The 18,237-nt window shown below is 47.5% G+C and overlaps 2 protein-coding genes across 4 annotated transcripts; one reads left to right on the top strand and one right to left on the bottom strand.

The window, feature by feature from the left end:
• The first annotated feature begins 6 nt into the window (after window positions 1-6).
• On the top strand, window positions 7-8,007 carry LOC121660429. Its single transcript, XM_042019787.1, has 15 exons — window positions 7-43; window positions 403-579; window positions 855-960; window positions 1,072-1,242; window positions 1,465-1,587; window positions 2,105-2,342; window positions 3,347-3,370; window positions 3,956-4,012; window positions 4,168-4,290; window positions 4,826-5,013; window positions 5,793-5,992; window positions 6,315-6,406; window positions 6,728-6,782; window positions 7,460-7,557; window positions 7,703-8,007. The coding sequence occupies exons 2-15, from the start codon at window positions 416-418 to the stop codon at window positions 7,915-7,917; spliced, it is 1,854 nt and encodes a 617-aa protein (XP_041875721.1). The 5' UTR covers window positions 7-43; window positions 403-415; the 3' UTR covers window positions 7,918-8,007.
• A 709-nt stretch (window positions 8,008-8,716) lies between these two features.
• On the bottom strand, window positions 8,717-18,175 carry GSTZ1 (glutathione S-transferase zeta 1). 3 transcript variants are annotated; one of them, XM_042019788.1, is made up of 9 exons: window positions 18,058-18,171; window positions 14,932-14,983; window positions 14,285-14,352; window positions 13,367-13,447; window positions 12,772-12,897; window positions 12,169-12,244; window positions 11,281-11,333; window positions 9,968-10,017; window positions 8,717-9,217 (listed from the first exon to the last, which is right to left on the bottom strand). In XM_042019788.1, the coding sequence occupies exons 1-9, from the start codon at window positions 18,082-18,084 to the stop codon at window positions 9,091-9,093; spliced, it is 660 nt and encodes a 219-aa protein (XP_041875722.1). In that variant the 5' UTR covers window positions 18,085-18,171; the 3' UTR covers window positions 8,717-9,090. The 3 variants fall into 3 exon arrangements, with proteins under 3 accessions (XP_041875722.1, XP_041875724.1, XP_041875725.1); XM_042019790.1 differs by lacking the exon at window positions 18,058-18,171 and adding an exon at window positions 15,525-15,806; XM_042019791.1 differs by lacking the exon at window positions 13,367-13,447 and having other exon boundaries at window positions 18,058-18,175.
• Between the last annotated feature and the right edge of the window lie 62 nt (window positions 18,176-18,237).

Genomic DNA, 18,237 nt, shown 5'->3' with positions numbered 1-18,237 from the left:
ACGTGCTGTGGGCTCTGCGGGAGCCGCCACGGCGGCTCGGCAGGTGCGGCCCGGCCCGGCCCGGCCCGGCCCGGCTCGGCTCGGCTCGGCTCGACCCTGCCCCGCGGCTGCGCGGGCGCGGCCGGTTCCTGTTAGGGTTGGGCTCCCCCGCGGGCCGGGCACCTGCACGCTGTGCCCTGGCCCTCGTTTCTGGAAATGCCGCTGCCCACCTGGCTGCGCTGTCCCAGCCCTTGGCGCCTCTCCCTTCCCACTGCCTTGCATGGTTTCATCTTTAAACGGCACAACCCCTCTCCTCTCACCCTTCCCAGGCGTAAACGTATTTTTAGGTGTTTTCATATATTTTCTCACCTTTTATTTTACTCCTTGATTACTATCTCTCGTTCTTCTTCCCTCCCGTTACAGCCAGTCCAGCCAGATGGGTTTCCAGGCTTGGCTGCCCCTGCCATTGCCAAAGCAGCTGGTGGTGTTCGGGCTGGGCGACTGGAGCTGTTACTCTCCGGACACGAGCATCGCAGTGGATGTGCTGGTGTCCCCAGGCGTCGCACCACAGCGGGTCGGCACGCTGGAGCCCACCCGCAGGTTACAGCAGGAGCTGTCAGGGTGTCAGGAGGGGCATCCTGGAAAGCTTTCTGATCTCTGGTGCTACCTGATTCTGCTGGTGTTATGCAAAAGCTGCTCAGGCCTGCTGGTCCTCCACCATGGTGTTTCTCTCTAGTGATGACTCCAGCTTCCTTTTGACTGCTTTCCTGGTTGGATCTCTTTTGGCTTTGGGCTGTTATAATCTACTATGGGAGCAGGAATTTTGCCCTGGTCAGTGTCACTTGTGGGCTGAAAAGCTGTGGTCCCTTGTGCAGGTCTCTGGTGTGGGAAGATGACTGGAGAACAGATATTTTCATGGCCTCGTTGAAAGAGATGGACAAAGGCAACCCTGTGAGGCTTGTCCTGACTGTCAATGGACAGGTAGAAGAATTGACGCTTTCCTTTCTTCCTGCCCAGGGTCCCAAATGTTGTCATTTCTGAGCCCCAGAACCTCCTCTCCCTGCTCTTCTTTTCCTTCTCTGCTACTCCAAGGTAGAGCTGACAATCACGGATCTGTTAATGCACATCTGTGCTGAGCCTGAAACTGCTGTGATGCTTCAGGCCTATCCTCTGAACACAGTTTTGCCAGAACACCTTGTGTGTCGCAGGAGATGGGCAGCAGACAGCTGTTCACTTCCAGTTCCACTCTCTCCTGAGTCTTTGGTACTTACATAGTTGTTTTACCTTGAGCTGAAGCCAATGGATTTAGTGTGTTGCAGCACCTGGCTTTCCTTTTCCTTGTTTATTTTGTTGGTGTGGGAGATGGAGGCAGGTTATTCCATTGCAGGGAATCTGTCCCTTGCAAGACATGTTTTTGCTCATCCTTTTTGTGGATGGAGGCTAGCACACTTAGGTCCTTTTATTCTGTCACTGTTTCTGCTGCAGCTGCTCCGAGGTGTCTCCAGCAGTACGCCTGCCCATCCCTTCCTTGTACCAGAGACCACCCAGTCACCAGTGCTCCCAGCGGATGATAGGCCCCTTGGCCAGGACCTGGAAGATCCTACTGGGGTATGTGTATTTTGGAGCTGTCTCCTTGTTATTTCACCTTTTTTCTTAGTATCTTCTCCCTCACCAGTAGCCATTCAGTTAATGTCTAGCTGAAACATTTGCTGTCATTTTTTCAGTGGAGATACAGCTAAGCAAGTTCTGGAGCCAAAGTTTCTCTTGTGCTGAAGAAAGATACATTCTCCATTGAAATGGTTTGAAACCTTTTGAAAGGTTGAATTTAGTAGTCCTTGGTGGGATGATCAGCTTTATTCCTAGTACATATAGCCTTTTTGCCCTTCCATGTTCTAGCTGTGCCCAGCAGCCAGCAGTCTGAAAGCCGACCACAGCACACAGCAGCAGCTAGCTGCTTTGCTCAGCACCCGTTTGGCAGCTGATACTGATGGCACGTTGGCCCTTAAAACTCAATGGGAGGATAAGCCTGAAAACAGTTACCACATCTCTGGCCCAGTAAGATGCAATTCACAGTAGCCTTGGGTATCTTTCTTCAGGGCTGATTTGACTGGGACTCATGTCACAGGTTAAGAGTCAGAGCTCAGAGGTGGCTGCCAGAGCATCCGTGCCTGTGAAGAAGGACATCCAGCCACCACTGAGGACCCTGGTGGTACCCTGTGCTCTGAAGTCACCAGCTGGCAAGGTGGAATCCAGTGAGGCCTGGAGGAAGAGTCCTGACCAAGGACCACCAAGAGTCCACTCCAAAAAGCCCAGGAAAGTTTTGTTTGAACCCACAGCATGTGAGAGAGATCTCGATGAAGAAGGTAACTCTGGTAGCTTCCAACTTTATTTTACAGGTCTTGTCTGAATGATCTGTCAATGCTGCTAGGCTGCAACTTCCCAGTCCATTTCTCTATATACCTCCAAGGCATGATGGGCTTGTATGTTTGGCTTTGAAATACTGAGAATGCTCTTTATTACTGGATCAGCTGCTTGATGAGTTTTTGCCTGTTGGGAAAAGGCCAGAAATAGAACATGGGATATTCTTAGTGCCAACACTTTGTACTGTGACATAATGCCTATCTTTTCATACAAGTAAAAGTGTTTTATAAATAGGCAAGTATCATTAACCTTGTTTTACAGAAGAGTAAATTGAGGCACAAGAAAGTTACTTACTGTGATGTTCTGTAACTTCTGCATTAGTCTGTTTGCACCCCTACTTAACAGCATACCACGTGGTCCATAGAAGACATTGGTTATTATTACAGTATAGAGAATACAAAAAGGAATATATGTATATAATAATATATGTAATTAGTATAATTGTACTGACTTTTGAGTAGTGAGAAGGTAACTGCCAAGGGGTTTGGAAACAAAACCTTAGGCTTCTGGAGTGAGTATTCCAAGTCAGCTCCAGAGTGTGACCAAGTTAATGTGTAAGTTTGGCAATAACTTAGTGATCCCCATAAGAAATGACTTATTGGGACTTGGCTTGCTTGTCATAAATGCAAATACAGCTCCATCATAAAGTTGTTTCTGCTGCAGGCAGTGTGAGAAGGGGGGAAATGAACTTCGATCAGAGGGGTAAAATGCAATGGTGACAGCATTTGGCAGTCAGTGTGCCCTCCTCTTACCTATCTTCTGCATTTCTTCTGATGAGACTTAGTTCATGATTCTTGGTCTTGCACCTTGTTTGTTGCAGTGAGGTAGCTTTGTGCTGGAGGTTGGAGGAAGGAAGGTCAAAGGGCTCCTACACAGTGGAGCTGAGCACTTTCCACAATATGTCTGCTGGCTGCTTTATGGGGCCATATCTGTGTTCCCTTTGCAGATCTGGCGGTGAAGGAGTTGCAAGGTGAGATTTGGTTCCTAGACCCTGATTTGTCTTTTCAGTCACTCAGTGATGATATTCCTTCCCTTCAACGTCAGAAGCCTCTCATGCTTCACCCTGTATCTCCCCAGTGATCAAGAATAACAAGTAGGTTGTGTGTACACACTCTTCCTCTTCATGCAGTTGCCATCAGTACAGGTGCTTCCAGTACTGTCAGGCTCTCAAATATGTTTCTTTAGCCCCTCTGAATCTCAGACACACCTCTGGGTACATAGCTCTTTGAGGAAAAAAGGTAAGGTATGAAATAGACTTTGATTTAAAAGTATCTTTCTAGCTTGCTCAGCCAACTGCAGGGGCCTGGGAGGGGAAAGGAGGAGGAACAGAGCAGCACAAGGAATACCTCTGGAAACAGCCCCAGGCTTCTGATTGTTCCATCTTCAGCACTGACAAGCTGTCCCTGGGTAGCCTTCCCTCACAAGGAGTGGCGTGGGGCAGGTAGCACAACTGGGAAATCACTTGTGGAGATGGGGTAGTAAATGGGGGACATTCAAGCCTGTCTGAAGTGGCAGCCTGAATGCATCCTACATCCAGCTACTCCTTGCTCCTGAGGTCTCTCTAAGTACAGCAATTACTCCCCTGAGCCAACTGGAAATACTTCTCAGGAAGGTAAGTCTTTTTGCCCTGCAGAGGGAAGGGACCAGGGGCCCTTGCCTTACCATTTCCTCTCTCTGACCATTCAGGTGGCTTGTTCTTCCCAGCAGGGAAGGGCGCTGAGGGTGTCTTGTCTGACTGCTCACAGGCCTGTGCTCTTTCCTCCCCAGGCAGTCCCAGCCCTCGGTGGTGCCATGCCATGTGCCTCAGTGACCTGGGGACAGCTGTTCTCATTGGTGGAGAAGGTGTCAATCAACAGTCCTGCAGGGATACTCTCTGGAAGCTGGAAATTGGTGAGGACTTTAGGGCTGTCAAAGGCAGTGGGGACAGTGGGACTCGAGGACAGCTCATGCAGATGGGAGGGGATACTTGGGCATCTGTGCATATGGAGGGGACAGCAAAGGCATCACATCTAGCATGTCACCAGGCTGAGCTGACAGCACAGAGGGCCTTGAGAGGCTCTGGGATTGTACTTGAGAGCCCTCTAGGAGCTAAGCTACAAGTTCTGGAAAGAGTTGGGGGGATTTTAGGGGGTAAAAGCAACAGTGCAGTTTGCAGTCTGTGCATGGTCACTGGTGGGAAAGTGTGAGATAAAATTCCAGTGCCTTGTCTTTCTGCACCTCACTGGTCTTTTTCACCGTGCTATTCCCCTTCATTCCTTACAGAAACAATATTCTGTATGAGCTCCCTCTAGCCCTGAATCAAAGGAGAGGAGGAGATGAAGGGAGCAAGGTTTTGAGTAAAGATTTTATGGCATATTCTTTAAATCTAGAGAAATTAAGAGCATTTTTGAACTCGCATACCATGTGTCCGATGTTGCTCCCACAGACAATGATTTATGGCTTCCAGTGGGTTTCCAGCTACAAAATGCCATGCCATCGTGCTTGCATGGTCACACAGCTACCTACGACCCTGACACCAAGCGTATCTACATCTTTGGGGGCATAAGGGAGGACAAAGACTACGGCAGGATCTACATTCTGGACACAGTCACCTGGAAATGGCTCTTTGTGGCTGTGAGTACTGCATCTCTTCCAAGACAAAAGTGCAGGAGGGGTGGCAGGTTCTGCCTGAATGTGGCAGTCAATGTGCCCATGTCCTTAGTCCAGTAGTCTTGGTCCACTGTTGCTGCAGGTTGTCTGAGATGCGTAGTTGGGTTTGACATGTATTAGGAGGCTGTGTTGAAAAGCCACATGCTGAACAGAAACCAGGAGCTGCGCCTACAATGAATGAAGCAATGTGAAAAAATGGGTGCTGCAGAGGGCTGTGTCTGACCAAGCCCAAGGGTGGGAGGTACTCTACAAGCAGCAGAGGGAAATGGCTTCTCATTTTATATGGTGCCATTTGAGAGCAGCACCAGATGCTGACGTGAAGAGCTGGTGAAGCACCAGATGCATTGATGCAGCACCAGATGCTGACGTGAAGATCTTCTCAAATTGGGGACCGCTCTGAGGACAGCAGAATTCTGAGTCCTGTCAGCATGGGACTATCCATCTCATTCCTGGCTAAAGCACAAAATGGCTTTTACAGAGTAAACCTGGATGAGATCTTTCTGTTCCCTGACATCTTCTGAGGAAGGTGTGGGAGGTTGACTTGTTTTCTTATCAGAGCATTCTGGTGGTGTGGAGCATGCAGAGAATATACTGTCTGCCTGTGCAGCAAAGGTCTGGCTGGGGAGCCAATAAAGTGAAAATTGAGACTTACCAAACTCGCTGCATGATGTGGGTCCCTTTCCTATGGGTCATGCAGCAAATAATGCACTTCTTGTAACAACTATATATTGAACTTTTTCTAGGCTAAAGGGAGGATACCAGTGCTCACCTACCACAGTGCAACTATCTACCACAAGGAGCTCTTTGTTTTTGGAGGAACTTTCCCCAGAAAGGCATCACTGGCAGTTGCACCCTGCAGCAATGTGCTTTATGTCTTCAATCCAGAGCACGAAATTTGGTATCAGCCCATTTCAGAAGGGGAGAAGCCTCTGCCTAGGCTTGGGTGAGAGTGCTCTAATTCCAGCTATCCAAAATAATGCAGGAAACCTCTGCTCACCTTCCCTCCCACACCAGTGTGATTTCCTAAATATTAGGTGATTGTTCTCCACCACTTACTCCTTAAGATAGGGCTGTGTTTAGAGCAATGTGACTCAGTACCTCCTATTATGAATCCTGATGGAATTCTGTCCCTGGGCTGCAGTGGCTGTGGGTAGAGGCAGGTGTAGACTGAAACTATGGCAGCCCAGTAGAAGAGGCCAAGGCTAAAATGGAAGTTTTGGGAACTTGCTGAAGATGTTTTATTCACTTGCGTTCTCTCTGCCCAGGCATTCAGCTACTCTATTGAAAAACAAGCTGCTGATTTTTGGGGGTCGGAGTACTTCTCTCTACCTCAGTGACATGCACATTCTGGATCTGGGTAAGAAAGTCTGTGCCGTTTGGCTGCCTTGGGAAGGTCTGTTCCAAGACAGGGGCTTGGGAGTGAGGTGTGCTCAATGGGAAAAGAGCAATAACATTATACAAACTCCTGACTAAGCAATGGAGATGAAAAACTATGGGTTAAAAAAAACCCTTTCTGGAGCAGTAAGGGGGGGGGGGAAATGAAGAAAAAACAATGGCTTTTTTGGAAGAGGTTGGGTAATAGAGAAGGCAGGTTGTTGATGCAGCAGAGTATAAGTTTTTGTCTAGTTATGAGGCAGAGATTTTTGGACATTTCACCTGCCTTTTCTCTGGCTTTCAGGTTTCATGGAGTACACACCAGTCCCTTTCCTCGCAGGACAGCCTTCTGCACGTTGGTAAGATTCTGTTGCAGACCCAGGAGCTATCTTCTTCTGTCATTTCTCTTTGAAGCCAGGTTTAAACAGTGCTTGTGATCAGACCCAGCTGCATATCTCTGTCCCACTAGTCAAAATACAGTGGATCTTTGCTATGGGGCTAGGAATTCCTGTGCTGTCCTTGTTGGTGCCTGTATGGTGTGGGGGGATATTCCTTAGTCTCCCTGGAAATCTGCCTTTCAGGCTAGGGTAAGTTTTCTGCTGTGTCCTAGTAAACTGTATTGCTTGCTGTTTGGTCTTCACAGTGCCTGGAGAGGTACTGTGCCACACAGAGGAAGAAACTCCTGTACCAGGACTATGCTGTTCCTAAAGGGACAGAATTGCTCACTAGAACAACGATCTAAAGCAGTGCAGAGCCCAGCTAGCCTGCTATCTCACCACACAGAGCAAAGCGTAGGAGTTTTGATAGCTCCTTCTGAGATAATGAGTTGCTCTTCAGGCCTGATCTGCGGACGCAGACAAACATCTCTTTTAGGGTTATTCTGCAAGTCAGGGTAGAGAGAAGCAGAAGTCAACTTTCTTCCTGCCGCTTAAGCTCCCAATCTCCAGATCAAGTCTGCCTATCCCTGCCCATTGCTGACTGAGGCCATCCCAGCAGGTTTTGTTGTAGTCACCATTTGACTTTGCTTTGGTCACAGTTTTCATGCAGCTCTGGCTGTGTCGGACCAGAAGGTTCTGATCAGTGGAGGCTGCAATGCCAAAGGAGCCTTGCATGATGTCTTTGTTTTCCACCTAGGTGAGTGACTCCCCTGCCCTGTTTTGATAGCTGAAGGTGACTCTGGGGCTACAGTGGTGTTTCTGAACACCTGGTCTAGTCCATTTATCTCATCCCTTGCACTAGGAATGGGGTTGTCAGTACTGATAGCCCCTTTCTGTTTCAGATACTCTCTCATGGAGCACAGTGATCCACCACAACCTCTGCTCTGTTCCCCGAGCTGGCCACACATTGCTTGACCTGACTCCTGCCCACTTGATGGATATGGACAAGGAGAACAAAGAGGAGCAGAACCTGCACACGGTGTTAGTCTTTGGGGGCTCCAACTGTGCTGGGACCTTTTATAACAGCACAGTCAAGATCCAGCTCGACCTAGGATAATGCATGATACTCAAAATGACCCTGAACAGCAAGGCTCTTTACCAGCCTAAATACAGATATAGATGGCAATAAATGAATCCAAGCAACATAGCAGTCCAGGTATCTGTATGTAGGTGAATGCCACCTTGGTACAAGAGATTGTGGGTTTGTAAAGTCTGAAGGCCATGAATATTGTTCTCTTAGGGTACCTGATATACAGTATCTGGGCTCAGGTGCCAAAACATTCAGTGGGATCTGAGCTGAGTCTGCACAAGAACACAGATACAAGGTTATGGGTTCCCTTCTTGTCCTACAGGTTTTAAGCTGGAATTCCCAGGGTGCTTTCAGCTTTGAAGGTGATTCAGGTATTTGGTTTCATTTGGGATGAGTGGAGTGGGATCTACTCCTGCTATTTGGAAAGTCCTCATAGTAAAAGTACAGGCATGATTCTGGTTTGGAGGGAATCTGGGGTGGGATTCCCTTGGACAACAGTCTGCAGCTGAAAACTAGGAAAACACCTAGAGCCGTATCCGAGGATGGGCAAAAGAAGAGAACGTAATTTTCAGTGTAGGGGAGAGAGCTGGCTGTGCCTTGCTGTCTATGGCACAATCACCTAGCTTTGCTCTAGGCAGACCTTTTATAAATTCCGTGCGACTGCTCTTGTTCTTGCAAGGGGTAACAGAGCTGCTGACTTGGCTCCTTCAAGACCCCAGCAAGGGTTAAGCTATCTTCTATCAGAGACTAGATCTCATTGTTTGTATCCATGGAACTGATGACTGTGCTGTGGCTCTGAGGCAGCTGCAAGGATAAGCACACTGTGTACAGATTGCCTGATGCTCTTTATGTAGATGGTAGAAAGAAGTAGCCCCTGTGGGGAATACAGAATTGGCTCAATGCCTCACAGTTGTTTGTGGCCATATTCCCCAACCCAAAGCCATACAGAGGGAACTTCTGCTTTAATCTGCTTCATGGAGATAGACTAGATATAAAAAACTAGTAGCTGCAGGTGTTCCAGCACAGGCATAGCTCCTGTAAGTCATCCACGCTATTTCCAGGCTCTCTGTCCTTCTTACCATCCAGATGAAAGGAACACAATAGTACTAGGTATTCCTACTGGCACTGAAGTCCTACTCAAACTGTAGGTGTTGTCTTCTTTATCATATCAGCTTTCTAGATTTAATGAGTAGAAAGGCTTCAAGCTCGCAGCTCTGCAGGAGTATCTGGCTGCCGGGAAGGGTGGCTTACTTTGAAGGCCTCTAACTCCAGGAGAGCTTTGTTTATTCTGGTTATTGTGGGGTATGGACCCATGTCCACTTTGAATCTGCAAAAGGAAAAGAATTTGTGAAGTACTATGAGTTGGAGAGCCAGTGCAGCAGTGAGCAGAAGTGCAGAGCAGTGTGATAGGCCTGCCTAGTGTGGGAGAGTCTCACAGGCATTTACACTAACAGAAAAGGTTCATCCTTGTAAGTTTAAAAACAAATGCTAGAAAGATTAATCAGTGTCTGGAGAGGTTGTAAAGTCTCTTTCTCTACAAATACTCAAAACCCAGCTGGATGCAATCTTGTGCCACTTCCTCTAGCAGGGAAATTGGACTGGATGCCCTCCAGAATTCCCTTCCAACCCCAGTGGTTCTGTGATTACGTGATCTTCACCAGGCTTTTATGTAGTGTGCAGCACAAGATAAGAAGACACTGCTTTTCCTGGGAATCATGCAGCCACTGGTATGGGTTTAAGGCTTAAAACAAATAAAGTCTGATTCATCTTTTCCTCCTGTGTGCAGTGTAAGAATAGAGCAAACAGGGACAGAGAATGTGGAGTGTGGGCAACCTCAGCTTTTCTAAGGACATAGATCAGGTTTCCCCAGGGGCCTCTAAGAGGAGACCACAGAGCCTTATTTCCAAAAGAGACAGTATTTATGAAATAGGAAAATTCATGGAAAGAAGAAATGTAAGTGGATAGGGCAGGCAGAAGGGATACTTTCTAACAGGCACAAGGAGCAGCAGAAGGTAAGCTCTGACAGCCCAGCCTAAGTAGGTGTGTTGAAGAACACCTCAAGCTTAGCCCTAATTACCTTTCAGCATTGGCAACTTGAGGCACTAAACACAGATCAGCCATGGAAACCTGCAAACATAGAAGAGAAAAGGGGTTAGAGTAACTCAGAGCCTGTCCCATCACACTTCCCAGTGGTGGCACGCTTTGAGACCAGGATAGAAATTATTTTATCAGCCAGTACAGAGGAGTTGTCATGATGATCTAATTCTTTAATTCAGCATTAATAATACAGCAACAGTACAAGTAAAAGAACTTCGTAACAGTCACTAGTAGAAGCCATTAGCTTTTAGGGAGCTTTATATTTACCAGCTGATCATTATGACCTTAAGGACACTGTGCTTCCATGGCAACTGCCTCTGAGCAAACAGGTCTGCTGGCAAGCTGCAGAGGGAGGCGATGTAGGAAAAGGGGGTGTTTGCATGGCTGGGAAAAGATAAGTAAATTTTGTTTGTTTGCACTGCAGGAATATTGAGCAGGTCCTGCCAATGTCAAGACTTGATATGTGATAGGGCCTCTGCACACAGGCTCAGAGACTTGCAGTCTGAAAGGAAGACTCAAGGACAGCCTTCCTGCTGGCTGCCTATCTGCACAGACAGAGGCAGCTGCCCCTCCCCTGCTCCCAAGGTCACAAAGCCCTTGGGTGCCTCTCAGAGCACATGTTATTCTCCAACACTAGATCTTGTAAGTAGCCTTTGCCTACCAAGGCTGCTACTAGACAATCCTCTGCATCCCAGGATATTGCAGGAGCCTTCCTTTCTTCTGAGGCTTTTATAGGAAAGATCTTTTGCCTGGCAGCAGAACTAATAAATGGAAGAGGCCTGAGCTGCATCTAGTTTGGTGAGGGTCAGTACAGCTTTTATGTGAGCTCTGTGAAATCCATCCATATTAAAACTGGATAATCAGAACAGAAAAATACAAGTTGGTTAGAGGTTCCATAGAACAGAGCTAAGAACTGAACCTATGTTTCTTGAGCCAAGCTTTGCCCCTATGACAGGTCACTTTGAAGTCCAAATCCCATAAGGATGAAATGATGTATCATCTTCTCCCACACCCTCTAGTACCAGCCAGATCCTAGATACAGCTGCATAATCTGGCCATCAGCAGGTTATAGGCAGGGACAAGTAAACATCTCCATAACTCTCTGCCAGTCAGTAATGGCCTAAGTAGGATCCATGCAGCTGTTTTTTGTTATGGTGAAGGCACTGCATGTAATTCTAGACACTGGATGGGGTTGTGTTCTTGTCTCCTCAACTCCTTTTCTTTCCTATTTTAGGGGAAGATACTGGGGTTTTCAGTTCTGCAGTGGCACACAGGGCTCTCTCAGATACTTACTTCATCCCCCACACAATAGCGTCCAGCAGTATGCTGCAGAATCTGCTCCAGTGCTGTCAAGAGAGGTGGTACACTGGAGTGAGGCATTGGAAACTCAAATTGAAAGGGACACCAAACACTTTCTAGACTGGGAATATGAATGAGGGCATCTTAACCCTGAGCAGAGTATGAAAAATGAGAAATTTGGGACAAAAACTAGAAGAAACATAAATCTTAGTATAGTTATGGGAGTCTTTTAGGACTGAAAAAGTACTTCAGCTTTTTTGGGCTCAGGGTGATTTCAGCTGCTTCAGACAATGCACCTGAAATACTACGAGGATAATGTAGAAATATGTGATTGGGGACGGGAAAAAATACAAAGGTTCAGTCAGTTTGTGTCTGTGCAAAGTGAAGGTGGGCCTGTCATTGCAGCACATGGGGGAAAGGGTTTTGAGGAAACAAAAAGCACCATTTCTCTCAAAGAGGCCAAGAAATACTCTACTACTTGCTAGACTCTGTGGGAGTTTGCCATTAGATGGCAGATTACAAAAGCATATATATATATATATATGTATATATATGTAAGTAGCACTTTAGAAGTGCTGTGAGCCCTTACACTTCAGAATTAATCAACTGCTGCAGTGTGCAGGATGGCCCCAGGCTTCCCCTCTTCCATGTACAGCAAAGGAAGTGTTCTGTGGACATCTTTCCTCTGAGATCCTGGGAAGCTACCAGTCCTGGACAAGGGACTCAGGGCAGGAAGAGCACTGTCTCTGCCAGCAAGGCAGGACTCCAGCACACCAGCCTAGGAAGATCTGTGGTTCTACTTGAAGAGGCAAGTAGAATGCCAGTGGTGCAGCATTTTGTAAGGTCAGCCAAAATGCTGATCATTTTGGATGTAGGATGTACCTTGAAAGCCAGACGCGATACAGTTCTGAGCCCATTCCATTTTTTTCTCCCCCATTTGTTTGAGGACACTCAGGTTCTGTGAAGGCAAAGCAATCTCCAAGTTAGATGACTGCTGCTGGCTGGATCTTGCCCACTGTGTCATCCTGTGGAGGAGAGGGGAGATGAGGACTTGCCAAGGCTGAATCACTGGCCTGAGTTCAGTTGGTGGGGTCAGCCCTGACCTCACCTTCACTGAATCATGCACCCTGGTGTATCTTTCCTCTTGGCACTACCCTTCTGTAACAGTTGCCAGGGTATCCCTTTGCCTCTTCCTTCTGGGTTGCTCAATTCTCTTTTTCCTAAAATGTCCTAGACCCAGCAGTAAAACTATATGGATTCAGCTCTTTCTGGAAAGAACCCTTGGGTGCTATAGGGTTTGTTGTGTTGGAAATACTGTATTGTTGCCATTGGCAGATGAGGCAGAGGTTAAGCACATTTGATCTGCTAGCACAGCAGTCTGAAGTTCTGCCACCCAGTTGGCTGGCAACAATTTAAGGAGACCGAGCATGTCAAGAGACACAAATCCTTTCTAATTTTCTCATTTGCATGGATCTTAGGCAGTACCTGGAGTGGTTGAATGCCAGAGGCAATGTGATCAGCAATCATTCTGACTTGGGCTCTCTTCTTTGGATCTTGGGGCAGGAGCCTGGGGTTAGGATGTGTCTCTTCTAGGTAATTAATTATAGCTAGCTGTAATGAACAAAGAGATAATGGGAGGTTATTGGAGAGCCAAGGAAAACTTCACATCCTGGACACCTGGGAAAGGGGAGCTGATCCAAGAGAATACAACAGGTTTTGAATGCAGTTTGTTACCAATCCAAGGAACAGAATAACCCCTCTGACATCTGCTTGTGACCTTGTTGTCATTTGGTCCAGCTGTAATTTCTGGCAAACCATGAAACAGCCATCGAAGTCAGACTACAAACTGCTCACTGAAAGGAGGAGTTATGAACCAAAGCAGAACTGAACTTAAATCCTTGACAGTAGTTTCCCGTCAGGGACTACGTGCTATTTCTGTTCCCAAGAGGGATCATAAATGCCATCTCTTTTCCAATGTATAGATGCGAGCTCTGGGGAGAAAGACGGGGCAAAGCCATCCCATCCAGATTGCACAGCAGGCTGCAGTGAAAGGTTAACAGGGATGTGGCTGATAACTCACTGACTGAGAAATGCTGATGCCATCAATTTTCAAGGCTGGGACTTGCTGCATTGGATTCAGTGCCTTGAATTCAGCAGAAAACTGTGGAAACAAACCTGAGATTACTCTACAGCAATAAGAAATTCTTCTTCCTTGTTTTCTTCTCCCAGAACCCTGTTACCAAATTTTTTTTCTAACTCTTTTTTTCTCTCTGCCTTAATACTAATCTTTGCAGGAAATTATGCACTATTATGTACTATTAGCCTACAGCAAGCTCTCACTGGGGCTCAGGGATCACTGCATCGAGGGCCAGACTGCCTTATCTCTTGACAAAGCATCACTGCAATGCCCAGAATGGGTGGTCCTGCGTCAGTACCACCATTACTGTCCTAGTTCTCTCCAACTCCATACCAGCCCATTGAGCTGGTGGTACTATGAGGTGCACAACTCCCTCCTATGGACCCCCAAGTAAGGTCTCAGTGAAGATCTCTTTCAGCAACCCACCTCTTCCTTTTGCCAGGCCCTTTACAGCCCTCTGCAATATCATTTAGCATCCTTTGGACAGCCCCTACCCCTGCCTCCATGCACTTTCTGGTGCTAATTGAATGAGGCCGAGTCTGTTTAAAGTGCAGTGCAGCTTCTCTGAAGTCTGTGCTCCAGATATATTCGGTTGTATCAGTAAGCAAGAGCAAAAGATCTTTGGCCTTACGGATTCAGTCACAAATATTTGAGGGAGGAAAAAGCCTCTAGTCTCCTGCAGTCATATTCTCCTTCTGTTTCACATGCCAAGGAATACTGGCTGAAAGCAACTATTAATTACAGAGAAGTGGTGAGGAATTCAGTAACTTTGCCTGTGAGCTTTCTAGTGCTAATTCCAAGTCTCCTAATGATCCCCAAGTTCAGTACCCCTGGAGAGAGCAGTGGTATCTTTATCCTTACCTGCTGTCCTCCATCCTTAATGAGGTTCACTGGGACCAGGTCATAAGAAATTCCTTTCAGAGCCAGTGCTAGGGAGAGCAGAGTGTATAGCTTCAGACAGGTACACTGGGACCAGTTTCACTGGTAATGGGCTCAGGGAAATGTTAGCATCTACATTTGAAAAAAGACCCTATCCCTCAAGGAGGGTGGCCTAAGTCCACTGAGAAGACAGTGCTCTGGCAAATGAAGGATCAAAGTACTAAAGATCAGTCCTGGCAAAACCACTGCATTTTTCAAAATACCTGTTGCAGCTCTTTGCAGCACAGCCCTTCCTGATTCAGCTTATAGAGGGCAGGAGGCCATGTGCTTACATGTAAAACCTTTCTGTCTCAGTACAAGTAGGGACCATTCCCAGCCCTGCTTAGCTCTCAAGACCTGGGCAGGCCAGAGTCTGAGGTGGTATCATGAAGCCCTCTTATCTGTTCCCCTCTATTCCTCTTGCCCCAGGTAAGCTGCAGTGTCCCCCTCCCTCCCTGTGGGGAGATGTCTCACTGTTCCAGGTTCATGTTTGCTGACCTCTGTTAATAAGTGATTGATTAATTGGGTTAGTGAAGGGCAGGATACTGCAATACTGGGACAAAAAAAGGGAGATCAACACTGAATCTTACCGATTCGCACTCTCCAAGAACAGGAACTTCGGAAATAGCTGTAAAGTATCGGCTGAGAAGAGAAAGATGAAAGGGTTATATGCTGGGAGCACCAGAGTATTGTATGTAAGGAGAAGAATGCATGAGCAGAAGTCATTTCAGGAACTCTAAGACAGGGAAGAGCAATGTTTGGAGGAGAGAGGGCTTCTTTCTGAAAGTAACTGTTCCTGATTTGGGCATACAGGTAGCATCACTCTCATAATAGCCTTCTGGTTATTCAGTTGCACCTGATGTTTCCAGCAGTACATGACTGACCTTGAAATTATTCCCTATAAAGCTTCCTTCTTTGTCCCTATCCAATATTGCTAACTTCTATCCCGTCTTAGATTTCTGAAACTATTTCTGCACTGATTGTGCCAAGCACCTGCACTGGGTATTTGCATGGCATGAACTAGCTTTTCCAGCCATGCAGGGAAGAGCCAGAACTCTTTCCAAATAAGAAGAGCTTCTCTGCTGTTTGAGACGAAAGCCACAAAGACAGGTAATTCATCTCTACCTGAACTATAACACTGAGGCAGCTTTTCCAGATGCTTCCACCCTGGCCAAACTCTCACCTTTTCAGATGCCATGGTAAGTGTGTGCAGTCACCTCCACAAAATAAAAACCACCTCTGTGTTTTCCCTTTTAACTCAGCTGGAATGGGGGAAGGCTTCTCTCCTAAAACCAATCAGGAAAGGACTGTGCCCCCCAGGCTGTGCCCAGGACACAAAAGCCAGCCAGTCAGATTCAATCCTCCAGTCACTGCAGTCACCCTCTCCCAGCCCTGATATCGAAACCATTAACAAGATTTAAGCTTGGAAGGACATTTGGGAACCATTCTTATTTCTGTAGCTTTTCATCCAGAAACAAGGTATCTAGAGAGCCTCCCAGGCTGTCACCAGTTGCCAATGCAGAAATCTAACCATGGAGAACAAAGCAAGAAAACCAAAGCTGCATGCAGAATTTCTGTTTCACTAAGGAATGACTGCTAGCTCCTGGAATGGGCTACCTTTGCAGGGAGATTCCTTAGTGTGCTGCTGTAGCCCTCCTCCCACCACTACTGGCCACTGCAGGGGATTTTCTACATTGCAAATGTGGGAGTAGTTGTTACTCTGCTCCCAGGCCAACTTTGTGCAAAATAAAAATATTTCTTTTTTATGTGTCCTGGTCTTTTCTTTCCACACAGGAGGTTAGTAGTCATGTATGTCTCTAAATAAACCTGTAATCATGTCTCTCCTTGCTTACACAGATCCCATGACATGCCATGAATCTCTCTGTGTCTCTACCCTCCCAAAATGCATAGAAATTTTTCCAGAGACTGGCAACAAGACAAAAGAAAGCAGGGAAAAAGAAGGCCCAATAATAGTCTGTCAACAGAAAACCAGAGAGAGACAGAGAATCTTTGTGCTCCAGTCCTCTTTGTAAACTTGATGCTTCTCTTACAGTTTAGATTGGTTCAAATAACTTTAAATGAGGTATGTCTTTGACTAAATTAATCAGATTTACTGGAAAATTACTTATAACTGAGAGGAAAGTGATGGCAGTACTGGTAACACTTGAGTGGACAAAGTATTTACTGATTTTCTTAAATTCTCTGCTCCTGGGATCAGGGCATTAGAAGTATCAGCTATGTTCGTTTTTCAAATGTCTAGCCTGCGGAGTTGCAGGGAAAGAAACAGAAACGATGGCTTCAAAAGAGAAGCAGAGCATTCATGAGACACTGATTTTACTAGCTTTTCCTGAGGACCTTGCTAATGGTTTTTTGGCTCAGAAATTTATGTCCTTCACTACATGTTTTGGACTCTGGCCTCTCAGCTGGCAGAGACATTTCTCCTGATCCTCTCTGCAGTTCTTTTTTTGTTTTTACAGCCTGTGCTATCATTTGGAATAAACTGTGCTAAGATAATTGCCTTGCTCTGTAATTTCAAGGGCCTGGGGGATTTCACCAAAAAGAACATGGAAACCAACCCATCATTCAGCTGGGAACTGTCTCCAGAGGCTGTGGGCCTGGAGTGATCTCCTGAGTTCATGCTGTTTTGCTCCCAGCAGCAGGGCAGATCACAGGCAAAAATAATCAGCTAAGTCAAGACTAGAGACAGCAGAAATGTTTTGTCCTCAGTAGGCAGGTCCCAGAGTGACACTGTATCTTCCTCAGAGGAAATGCTGAGCGTGGGCCAGAGAAGTATCAGGAACGAACTTCCTGCATTTACAACCCTGTGGGATAAAATCCCCAAAACCTGCAGTTTAGACTGGTTGGAGCTGGGATGATAGCAGGAGGACAGCATTTTCTTGGTGTCTACTGCAATTTCTGGTTTGGTTCTGTTTTCATTTCTGGCAATCAGTGAGGAAAGTTTGGGCTTAAATACCAGTCCAGAGTAAAGGTTTGGGAAATGCATTTCACTGTTGTGAAAGATGGAAGAAACACTCCAAACTTTGTATTGACCTCTCAGGTTTCCTGTCTTCTTCAGTATGGTCTCCTCTGGATACCACCTCTTTCCAGGTGATATACGGGATGCACTTGGAAAGGCCAAATCTCTCACCTTTCCTGAGAGCCATCAAGCCCAGCAGCCTGCACACCTAGACTGCTTGCTCCTTGGGGACTGGGGTAGGGGACACCTCGGTGTCTGAAAGGTACTGCTTAGACTCTGCTGGGTTCAAATGTAAGGCAGAAATAACAGATTTGCTCCTAAATTCTCAGTATCTCTGCAGCAGGACTTGGTGTGAACAGTGCAGGCGAATAAAATATGGTTAGTAAGCACCACCGCTAAAAGCATTAGCACGCTAAAGCATTTTATTTAGCATGGGGTTAATTCCTTGCTTTCCACTGCGACAGAGACCCGGGTGCAGACTGGGGCAGCAGAGGCGCTGTGCGCGGGGGTGGACTCCTCCATCCCGGGCTTCCCGGGATGCCGGGGCACCAGAAGCCGATCGTGGCCGCGGTCCCTGTCAGCCGCCACGGCCGGCGACAGGGCCGAACCGAGCGAGGCCCGCTCAGGCCGAAGGCGAAGAGCCGCCGCCCCAAGCCCCACTCCCGCCGGCTGTGGCTCCGGCATCGCCCCCCGCTCCCCTCCCGCCCCGCGGGGAGAGCGCGGAGCCAGCGCCGCGTACCTTGGCGGCGGCAGCGCTCATTGCCATCCCGGCCTCCGCTCAGGGCTCGGCGGCTGCCCGGCAGCTGCCCGGCACCGCATCCCCGGGACTGCATCCCCCGGCATGCCCCGCGCTCCGTGCCCAGGATGCGCCGCGCCCGGCGCGGTGCAGCGCGCGGCGGATCCCCGCGGATGCCGCCGC

The sequence above is a fragment of the Corvus kubaryi genome, unplaced genomic scaffold (assembly GCF_017639235.1).
Source record: "Corvus kubaryi isolate FWS band 111438036 unplaced genomic scaffold, C.kubaryi_AGA036_p1.0 35611, whole genome shotgun sequence".
NCBI lineage: Eukaryota > Metazoa > Chordata > Aves > Passeriformes > Corvidae > Corvus > Corvus kubaryi.
Note: the sequence above shows the minus strand (reverse complement) of the source record. Positions and strands in the feature narration are given on the sequence as shown.